The sequence below is a fragment of the Triticum urartu genome, chromosome 4A, assembly GCF_056163025.1.
Source record: "Triticum urartu cultivar PI428250 chromosome 4A, HENAU_Tu73, whole genome shotgun sequence".
Lineage (NCBI taxonomy): Eukaryota > Viridiplantae > Streptophyta > Magnoliopsida > Poales > Poaceae > Triticum > Triticum urartu.
In genome coordinates this window covers 566,618,053-566,629,082 of record NC_141876.1, presented here as the reverse complement: position 1 = coordinate 566,629,082, position 11,030 = coordinate 566,618,053, and the positions used below count along the sequence as shown (strand labels likewise).

At 47.1% G+C, this 11,030-nt stretch overlaps 2 protein-coding genes across 2 annotated transcripts; one reads left to right on the top strand and one right to left on the bottom strand.

The window, feature by feature from the left end:
- Window positions 1-422: 422 nt before the first annotated feature.
- Window positions 423-1,999, bottom strand: LOC147976670 (malonyl-coenzyme:anthocyanin 5-O-glucoside-6'''-O-malonyltransferase-like). Its single transcript, XM_087519823.1, has one exon. The coding sequence runs from the start codon at window positions 1,967-1,969 to the stop codon at window positions 605-607; it is 1,365 nt and encodes a 454-aa protein (XP_087375949.1). The 5' UTR covers window positions 1,970-1,999; the 3' UTR covers window positions 423-604.
- Window positions 2,000-8,838: 6,839 nt separating this feature from the next.
- On the top strand, window positions 8,839-10,518 carry LOC125524801 (F-box protein At5g49610-like). The gene is made up of 2 exons (XM_048689827.2): window positions 8,839-9,983; window positions 10,093-10,518. The coding sequence occupies exons 1-2, from the start codon at window positions 8,920-8,922 to the stop codon at window positions 10,208-10,210; spliced, it is 1,182 nt and encodes a 393-aa protein (XP_048545784.2). The 5' UTR covers window positions 8,839-8,919; the 3' UTR covers window positions 10,211-10,518.
- Window positions 10,519-11,030: the final 512 nt, after the last annotated feature.

The following is an 11,030-nucleotide window of genomic DNA, read 5'->3' as shown; positions in this document are numbered from 1 at the left end:
CCAGTCTTGATCCATGTCACCCAACAGACACTTTCGGAGATACCCGTAGTCTACCTTTATAGTCACCCAGTTACGTTGTGACGTTTGGTATACCCAAAGCAATCCTACGGTATCCGGGAGTTACACGATCTCATGGTCTAAGGAAAAGATACTTGACATTGGAAAACTTTAGCAAACGAACTATACGATCTTGTGCTATGTTTAGGATTGGGTCTTGTCCATCACATCATTCTCCTAATGATGTGATCTCGTTATCAATGACATCCAATGTCCATAGTCAGGAAACCATGACTATCTGTTGATCAACGAGCTAGTCAACTAGAGGCTTACTAGGGACATGTTGGTGTCTGTTATTCACACATGTATTACGATTTCCGGATAACACAATTATAGCATGAATAAAGACAATTATCATGAACAAGGAAATATAATAATAATGCTTTTATTATTGCCTCTAGGGCATATTTCCAACATACTACCATAAAGAACATCGACAAGCATGAAAGGACATTGGTACTATAATATTTTATTTTACATTCGAGCATCGAACTTTTGAAGGAGTCTTGGTACTACAATAAAGACTTTTCTCACTAAAAGAGATGTCTTATTGCATCCCGATGGCGCACATGGCTTCGACAAAGCACCGTTGAAAATTCTCCATGCCGTCCGCCAGAAACGAGAGCGCCACCTCGACACCGCCACCACCGTCATGCGCATCTGCCACCGGCATCGAGCCGGTGGCAGTCGCAGACATGGCCACCACCTTCACCGGCCGCCCGAAACCAAAGTCGATGTCATACACGCGGAACTTGGGTGACCCCACCACAAACACCATGCCGGCCTTCGCGGCTTCCTTCACCCTCTCGATGCATCCGTCCCACCTCTCCTGCGAACCCTCGCCCACCTCTTCCTCCAGTGCGCCCGCAATCGCCATGAACGCCGTGGAAAGACCTCCCGTGCCGGCTGCCGCGAGCTTGTCGTGGCGCGCGGCGGCGATGGCCGGGCTACAGCAGTTGCCGAAGTATTTGGCAGGGACTGACGGCTTCAACCGGGTCCGGTGATCCACGGAGAAAAGGAGGTGGGTTGTTTTTGTTTGGTTCTGTTCCTTTTTGGCTCGGCAGTAGCAGGACCAGATGAAGCTGTAGGCGCTGAGCATGGATGAGTATCTGCGCGACGGTGCACCGTGCTTGGCCGCCTCTCCGGCAAGCGCGTCCTTGATGGCAGTTAGGAGCTCTTGAGTCAGCGTGAATGTGGCGACGAGCTGGCCGTCGGGAACAGAGGACACGCTGCTGGTCACGAACTCGATCTCACTGCCGTCGCTCGGCATTCCTTTGGAGTAGATGTCGTAGAGTCCCCTGGGATCAGCGACGAGCGTGCGGTCGATGACGGGCGGCGGCGGCATTTCAACAGCGCCGTTGCAGACGGCGGCCCAAGTGTGCAGGAAGTGGGTGGAGCTGGCGCCGTCGCCGGCGGAGTGGTGCACGGTGACGCCGAGCGCGAGGCCCCGCCCCTGGAGCAGAACCGTGGCCTGCACGGCGAGCACCGCGCGGCCCTTCGGCAGCGGCGGCACGAGGGGCGCGAGCCTGGCGACCTGCACGGGCTCGCCGTCGGAGGGACGGGCAAGGTCGTTGACGTCGGCGTCGTACTCGGCGGTGGTGAAGGGGACGCCGTCGCCGGGCTGGTAGAAGAGCTCGTAGCGGTTATTGCTGTTGGGGGCGAGGCGGACGTGGCCGGCGAGTGGGTAGAAGAGGGTGAGGGCCTTGGAGAGGGAGGCCTTGAGGTCGGAGATGAGCTGCTCGGCGTTGTGGCTGCCGTGGAGGCGGTAGAGGAAGAGGCGCTGGACGGGCGGCGGGCGGAGCCACTTGACGTCGAAGAAGGTGAGCGGAATGGAGCGCGGCGGGAGGTCGAGGTCGGACGGCCTGACCACGGCAGCGTCCAGGACGCGGAGTTCGTTGCTGTTGGCACCCATGTTGGTCGATCGGCGAAACTTTGGTCGGATGAGAATCTACCTTTCACCCTTGAGTACCTTGCGTGGATGTTATATTACCGCCTTGGTGCAGGAGGTAGCTAGGTCGCGAGCAGCGTGGTACAGGAGCAAAGCACGTGCCGGTTGGTTGGGTTCAAACGCCTCCGTTTGTTGTGCTCTCTCGTCCGGTCGTTTCAACTGCCATGCATGCGTCCACCTAGACCTTTTATTATTATTATTTCCGTCCACCTAGACCTAGGAGGTACCAAGCATGGCATCTAGCATCGCAGCCAGCAGTTCATCTCAGTGTTTGAGGATGAACCAATGATCAACCTAACTTCTTTTTATGTACTGCTGGCTGATAATAAAGCATCCCATATGCACTTTCGTGTTTGGCTGATATATACTTCCTTTGTATATTCAATTTCGTCGTATGAAATATAAAATTGCACTTTAAAGGATCCAAAATCTTTAAAGGACCAAAAAAACTTAAAAGTTGCACACAACTCTGCACTCAAATTGCACTTTTTGGAATATTCACATAATGAGCATACAATAGTGTATTTTTTTGTATTCTACTACGCACATATAGTTTAGTACTTGTGTGTGTACTCACACACTGAAAAACAAAAAAAGAACTTGTGACTTTTGAGTATATATACTAGTAAATTTGGTGCAGGAGCAAAGCTCGTGCTGGTTGGTTTCAACGGCCGTGCAGCCTGAGTGTTTGAAACGGAACCAATGATCCATCTTAATGTTTGAGAAGGACCTGACTTCTTTTCATGTACTGCGCTGGCTGATTGAGAAGTATATATACCAACTCTTATTGGGTCCTTTACTCCTTTATTAAGGGATTTCAATATTGGGTCACTTTCTTGTTTCGCTGATATGTATACTACTCCACTCTTTTGTGTATTCAATTTCGTCATATCAATATAATATACTCCCTCCCTTCCATATTATAAGAACGTTTTTGACACTTAGTGAAAAAAGTGTAAAAAACGTTCTTATATTATGGGACGGAGGGAGTACTTACTAGTCACTAAACTTTTTTGGATCTATTTTATCTTTTAAATTGCAAAATTTGAAGAGTCGTGCTCCTCTTTATTCGAATTGGTCATAGTGACCCACAAACTAAAATGATGGTCTATGCAAAAAAATAGCTCGCTCAGTTTTTCAAAGAATAAATCCTAAGACTGTAATAGTTAGTTCCCACAAAGAAAAAAAATTGTAATAGTTAGTTCCCACAAAGAAAAGAGACTATAATAGTTCGTTCGACTCCTGTCCGGGGGTGAATTTCCGTGATCTTATCTGGGTGGGCTTCGTTTTGAAAAATATGTGTTGGGTGCTAATGCCTATGGATCTTTTTTTTCTTGCATGCTACTAGGAACAAAAAAAAGATTAAGCCACACCTGCAGAAAAAAAGACTAAGCTACTACCTCCTTTTCAGTTCATTAAGCCCACATGTATCCCTAGGTCAACAATTTGATCAACATAATATGAGTTATTTATTATATAAATTATACTACCATAAGAAACTTCAAATGTTCTATTTTCTACTGGTATAATTTTTGTGATATATAATTCATATTACATTACTAAAATTAGCGGCTTAGAGACACACACATGACCTATAAAACCGGAGAGGAGTGAGTAGCTAATAAAAAGGTGAGTTTCATGATGAGCAAGTGCAACCCGCAAAATTACTATTCTCAAGCAAACATGGCGCAATGCAATAAAAAGGTGAAAGGAACAAACAAGCAATCCCTCAAATGTATTGCATATATTTACATTAAACAATAGCAGCACAATTTTCTAACAATGCGTGGCACAAGTGGGGAGTACTTCATGACTGCGCCAGGCCTGTCCTTCAAAAAACACTTCATCATTGCGGCCCAAAAATGGAACACGAAACCCTCAAGGAGAACCGTGTCAGCCAAAATGAATTCTCTACCAAAGTGGCATCTCGGACGGGCTCTGCCCAAACAGTGTCGTTTGTGAGTATTTTCAGAGTAGAGGAACAAATCCAGAAAACAAAATACACTTGTGCCACTACATGTACATGCTGCTAGATAAGTGTGGAGTTCCACGGGATGTCCGAAAAGGAAGTGTTGAGCTCCACAGTTCAACTTAATGGTGGCACTCGTTCGGTCACTCCCCACTAACTCATGGCTTTGGCTTGTTGATCACACGTTTATTACCATAGAAGTTTCAAGACCATGCTGATGAACATAATCATAACCATCGAAAGAAAGATGGCATGGAATTATATCAAATGTGTATTATCATCATGGATGCATGTACCAAGAGATAACGAGAGATAGATGACATTAACACTAAAAATAGACACACCACAACAAGAATTCATCAATATGCCTGATATTTACTTTGTTAAGTACTCGATGTTCAACTAATAGACACCACAACAAGAATCCACTAATATGTCGGATATTTACTTTCGTGAAGTACATGAGGTTCAAGTTATCTAGCTAAAAGACGGGTTATAAAATTCAATGGGGCCGTCCATGAAATCTATTGTTTTTATGCCTCACTTATGTTCCGAAGTTAACTAATATAAGTTCGTTTTTAATTCAAGTTTCTTGAAGCGCAAAATTTGAGGCCGACTTGGAAATCTTGTTCTATCAAATAGAACATAAAGATACAAAGTTCTGGTGTGAGTGCTACATTAAGTAAGCCTTGCACCATGATGAGTTGAGAATTAGAGAGGAAGAGATAATAGTATTTACATATCCTTTTGCATTGTTTACTACCCCTCACAACTATCAAGCTAAATTGAGTAGATGTCACTATATATGTGAGTATGTCATGTGCTAAACCCTATAACGGTATATGGATGTTGGCATGATGTTGGCCTATAGCAAACCTAAACTTGCTACCTTGATTGTGCTGATATCACGGTTTAATACATGATCTTATTGTGCTGGTATCACATGCCAGGATTATGTAATGCGTAGAGTACATGACTCTTTGATGAATATGTTTCTAAGCTCTCCACCAACCGAACCTTCATTTTCTTTCTTGGTATGATGGATCGGCCATGGAAAATTGTGGCTTTCACTTCTAGTATTTTCTAAGTTTTGTGCATTTATATTTTGTCCATTCAATGTTGCTATGAGCATGGCAGGCATAGGAATAGTTCCATGTCCCACTTTTCCCTTGATCTCTTCACTCCAGGTCCATTGTTCATGTACCATCAATTGACTTCTCTGTTGAGTTACCTCTACACTAACAACCTGAAGGTGATGTCTCATCTTGCATCTTTTATTTCACTACCTATTACTCGAAATCATACTAAGATGCAACTATTTTTCTAAAAGTTTTTTTATTTGACATTGGTGGACAGATTGCTTCTTTGTTGGTTGTGATCATGTTTATGTGTTTGCTTAATTAAATTCATTGAGGGCCAATGCCATGCATCTGCATAGTGAAACTTCCATCTTCTGCCTACTCCATGGCAACATCAGACTCTAAAAGTACGTGCGCAAAAAATCTCTTGAGATCTCCAAAAATCATTCTAAGATGTTGCAAGACTTCAAACATGCCCACACAACAAAACTAATTAGGCACACAATAAATCCTATTTTGTTGCAAAAAAAGATGAAATGGGTTGCAACACATGCGACATGAAAAAACACATCAAACAAGAATAACACATGCAACAATGAATAGAACACATTGCAACAATACAACCCCATCAAGTAGACCTCCAGAACACTGCAATATCTCGCTCATGCATGTACATCAAGCAGCATATGTTCTTGCAGCAGGTCATACCCACTTAAATAACGTAAAAAAAATCGGTCGACTAATCCCTCACTGCCAATATCTAAGGCGCCATCTTTGCTGATGCGAGCGTGCTAACGGCGAGTCTAGCTTATTGGGGCCCCTTCGATGTTACATGCAGCGACACTAAAACCATTCTTCCCTGCTCGGCGGTGCGAGGTACCTCCATTTCAAGCTCCGACGGTGAGGTGCGCGATCTCTTTCATCTAGGGGAGGATGAATGGTGTAGGTGATCAAGGAGTAAGAGTAGGTCGACTCTATGGAAGAGAAGCATGACGATGTATGGAGGATAGAGTAGATATGGTATGGGCATGAGGTGGAGAGATGAGTGTTGCTATCTACAACGGTGTGAAGGCAGACTGCATCGTGCGACATGCTTTGTTGGTCCATGAGGCTACCTATTAACGACCACTCGGCATGGATGGTTAGCTATCTAAAAAATAATGACCATATAATTAATGAACATGTTATCACAAAATCGACATGAAACACAATCCAAATTTACATTTTTTAGAAACTTTCAATCTACTCATTATTTGTCCACATAGTACAGAGAACACCATAAGTAATAAAAATTACAATCATGATTACAAGCACTGGAGTGAGCCGAAGGCGCTCACTGTCAACGCACCTCCTCGTTCGTCGGAGCCGAGCAAACCTTGTTGTAGTAGAATGTCGAGAAAATTGTTATCGATGAAGAGAATCATAGATCAAAGGGATCAAACTTGTAGACACATGACCGAAGACTGGATCCAAATAGATCCTCCAAAGACCAACACTGACCGAATTATGTGAGATGCGACACATCACCACATGTCCTCTGACAAGACGCACCATCAGGACCGCGATTACACATGAAAACTATTATTCCTGTAAGAGGGCATCACCACCGCCACACCCCACAGCCCCACTCAAGACGATTAAACCAAACAAAAACGAGAGCAGGGTCATTCCGGCCGGCGAAAGACCGGAGTCCTGGACATGGCCCAAAGGCAAGGGCAGACCGGCGAGGGTCCAAATTTACATTAACCGGTCTATGGTCCTTGCTGCCTCTTTATCCCCCTCAACTAACGCACCTCCAAGATAGACAAAAATGGCGCCCCGGCATGCGCTGACGACCAGGCCCAAGAACCCAAGGACGCGCGTAGCGAAGTAGACCACCGATCCGGCGGTGGAATGCGACGGCCGGCGGATCAGCAGCAGGAGGAGTACGGAGACGACGGCGATGACGAGCACAACGAGAATCCCGCAATGTACGAAGATGCATCTGCTACACTGATTAGGTTCCACTTCCGCTACCTCGTCTCCGGCGTCAGGATGCTGGTCGGGGAGGCGCCGGATGACGAAGAACCTTTCTATCCACGACCAGAAGCCGTGACGGCTGGGCTCCGCCATGGCCGCGTCGTCGGCGTCTCCGGCGGGACTAGTGCTGCGACTGGGAGCAGGCGGGTTCTCGATATCAACCATCGATCGATCGGGAATTCGGGATCGACCTACTTGCTTGTCCTCGTACGTACAGCACTCTTTTTCCAGAAGGGACGTACTAGCGCTAGCACCTGGTAAGGCACTGCGTGGGTGCAATTTAACGAGGACACACGATCTTGTACAGTAGTATACTAGTATCCGAGTCGAAGTGCAGCTCTTGTACGCGTCGGTCGACATCTTGTTCCCAAACATGCAGTACAGGCGTCGAAAGGACAAACCGGTTTCGTACATGCAGTACGTACTGTACATATGTGTCCGTCAATTGAGGGAAATCGGTTTGTCCAAAAAGAAGAAGAAAAAATAGACAAACGCCTCTCTCGCCTCCTAGGAAAAAAATACGAGTTAATTCCATTTTTTACCCCAAGAGTCAACAAATTGACAGAATTTATTCAATTTTTAAAAAATCTTCAATTTATAGAATTGGACTCTACGTTGAAAATATAACTTTTCATGGACGTGCATGTATCATTTACACTACATTTCCCTGAAAGGCGAAATAGCTAAGTTACGTGTGGAGATGATGCTCCTAAGACGAGAAAGTAGTAAATTTATAAAATAAAGTATAAAATATCTTATAATGTACCAATATGTGTGTGTGCGCGCGCGCCTTCTATGGCCTATGAAATATTTATCTGCATTCCCACCAAAAGAATTATATATATGTAAATTCTTTTTTTTTTGAACATCAGTACAGACACAAGCGCTCATATACACGCGCATACACCCACCCCTATGAACGCACACATGCATACCCAACCCCTATGAGCACCTCCGAAAGACTGAGCCGGCATATCATCTTGAAATTTATGAAGTCACCGTAGGCACCTCGTCGTCGACGGGAACGTCTCCTCCCACTGAACGCGCATCGCCGGAAATCCTGAAATAAATCCAAGAATAAATGCGAGCATCAGGATTTGAACCCTGGTGGGTTGGGGATACCACAGTCTCTCTAACCATCCAACCACAGATTGATTCGCTACGTAAATTTTTTTTAAAGATCGTGAGAACTTAAGAAAAGTGCCAATTATTTTTGAGCGGGAAGTGCATGCCTGTTATTGTTCACGTACGTGGTGGCGAGCGAGCGGGATAAGCGTGCATGCGTTCGCCCCGCCGTGTGCTTTCAGTTTCGTTGCGAAAATCTCAATTTTTTTTGAACATCAGCACAAACACAGGTGCTCATATACACGCGTATACACTCATCTTGATGAACGTATACACGTACATCTTTAAAAGACTGAGACGGCATATCATCTTGAAATTTATGAAGTTATCGAAAATCCCATCTGTATGATGCCCGGCCAGTCTTAGATCCAGTTTCGTTGGTCGATCATGTTGCCTTTTTTGAATTCAATCAATGGGCTGTTGCCAGGCTCATCTTTTCTTAGGCTTGCGGTAATACGCGTCAAGATTCTTCATCCAACGGCTCAACAGTCTTGCCCTTGGTCCCAGCGTTCTGTTCGTGGTGTTTCTTTCTATTTTTGAGGGAGATCACATAGGGTTTCTTGGCTCTCAAGTGGCCTAGAGGAGTACTACAAATTTCCTCGTTCTCGAGCTCTCTCTTCCTCCCGCCCTAACCCTCGCCGTTAACCCTCGCCGCTCTTCTAGCCCGAACTGAGATTCGTGTTTCCGAGCGAGCTCCTTGGTCACGAGGGCGAGCGGATCGGATGACCATGTCAAGCGAAGCGGAGCAAGGCCATGGCGCTGGCGACGACCAAGATAGCGGCGGCCTGCCTGAGGACCAGTTGTTCGAGATGCTCACCCGCGTCTCCCTCGACGACCTCTCCGCGTGCCGCCAGGTGTCCGCCCAGTGGCGCCGGCTCACGTACGAGCCGGCGTTCTCGCCGCTGCACTGCCGCCGCCGCGCCGACGCCGTCGTCTCGGGCTACTTCGTCCAGGGCATGGCGCGCAACCGCTGCTCCGCCACCTTCGTCTCCATGCACCCCTCCCAGTCCTCCCAGGCCAGTCCGCCCGTCTCCCTCGACTTCCTGCCGGCCGCGCACGTCCGCGTTGAGGCCGTGTCCGCGCACCGCGGCCTCGCGTGCTGCGTCGACGCCGAACGCATGGGTGGCAAGGCGTCGTCGGCGCGATGCTACTACGTGTGCAAGCCCGCCACGAGGCAGTGGCGGGCGCTGCCCAACCCGAGGCTGCGCTTCCCCACGGCGGCCGCCGCGATGGTTGCACGCCCCGCCAGCGCCGGCGCCGGCGCGGACTTCCAGATCCTCCGGCTCTCGGTCCCTACGCTGCGTGACCACCTGCGCTGCGAGATCTTCGACTCGTGGAGGTGGGCGTGGCGGCGCTCGGCCGACGTGATGGTGTGGCCGGAGTCGCTCGTGGCCGCCAGCCCGCCGGTGAGGGCCCACGGCGCCATGCATTGGCTCCGGTGTCCGGACAGGGCCAGCGCCGCCGAGGACATCTTCGCGATCGACATGAAGAGCGAGGCGTGGAGGCTCGTTGCTCTCCCGCCGGAGGTGGAGGACAGAGCGGACAGGTGGGCGCGCAAGAAGCTGGTGACGGTGGAGGGGAAGCTGTGCCTGGCGGTGATCGTGGAGGACGAGGGGGCGGCGGAGGTGTGGGTGATAGCCGACTACGGCAGGCAGCAGGAGAGATGGGAGAAGAAGATGGCGGTGAAGTTGAAGAGTCTAGGGATGCAGGAAGGGAGAGGGCTTACACTCGGTGATCTCTGCTCCTCCGAGATCGCATTCTTCAACAGTGCATACAGAGTGATCTGGTAGTAAAATCGCTAATTCTCTTTCACATCTTCCTTGCAATCTCTATACTAGAGTATTATATTATTCTCAAGTGAAGTGGTACTAATTTTGCGTATGTCCTACATGCAGGTACGATTTTTGGAGGGGCAAGATAGCAGAAGTCACCGTTCATCACAAATACATACAAGAAGTTTTCAAGTATGAGTCAGATTTGGTCCCTTGGGACATCCATGCACATAAAATCTAGACTTGCAGACACTGCAAAGTTTGCGTTTTGGAAGACGCATTCTCTAAAAATGCAGTGGCATCTACTCTCGTGTGCCGGTATACTGGTTGAGCTTTTTCTTTTCGTGAGAGGAGACAAGTACAGATCTCTTGATGATGTCGACCAATTCAATTAGCTCCGCCTCTGATTATCTATCACCAATTAGCCCCATCTTTTATTATCACCGTTTGAGGTTAATAAATTGTGTTGAATTTTGTTGAAATTCAGATGGGGTCTAAGCTTTTATTGAAGGATGTAGAATGCTTGAATGAGATGAGTTTCTAAGAGAAATGGTCTCTTTGGATGGACATGTCTTTTGAATATTTGAGCAATTTTTCATATAAGTTTGTGATAGATAAATCTTGATAAATAGGTGAATTAAAGATAGCGACCGAACGAGCAAAATTAGTTGACACGTAATCAGCTTTGTACGATAAAAGCACAATGTCTAGATCAATCACTAGTGCCAAAAATCCAAAAACAATCCCTACCGTAAGGGATAACAACACATGCGGTGGAAGATGAGGCGGGCGATTATGCAGTCGGATCTGCTCATCGTTCTCGGCGGATTCGTGCCCGTCTGAACCTGAGTTTTAAGTGTGACGAGACGGAGCAAGATTGAGTCTTCGCTTTTTTTCTCTACGGAAACAGTTCCTTCGCTTCTTGTTCTCTTTCGTTCTTCCTTTTCGTAAGCCCCTTTTTTAAAACCAAACCCAAGCAGCCGGCATAGGCTGCCGAAGCCAAATCAAACCCAAGCAGTCGAGCCCGTCTCCGATTTGGACATCTACAATAATAGTAATAA

Coding starts and splice junctions, on each gene's coding strand:
- LOC125524801 (XM_048689827.2), top strand. CDS start 8,920: ATGACCATGTCAAGCGAAGCGGAGCAAGGCCATGGCGCTGGCGACGAC. Junction 9,984..10,092: donor AGTGCATACAGAGTGATCTG/GTAGTAAAATCG, acceptor TCCTACATGCAG/GTACGATTTTTGGAGGGGCA.
- LOC147976670 (XM_087519823.1), bottom strand. CDS start 1,969: ATGGGTGCCAACAGCAACGAACTCCGCGTCCTGGACGCTGCCGTGGTC.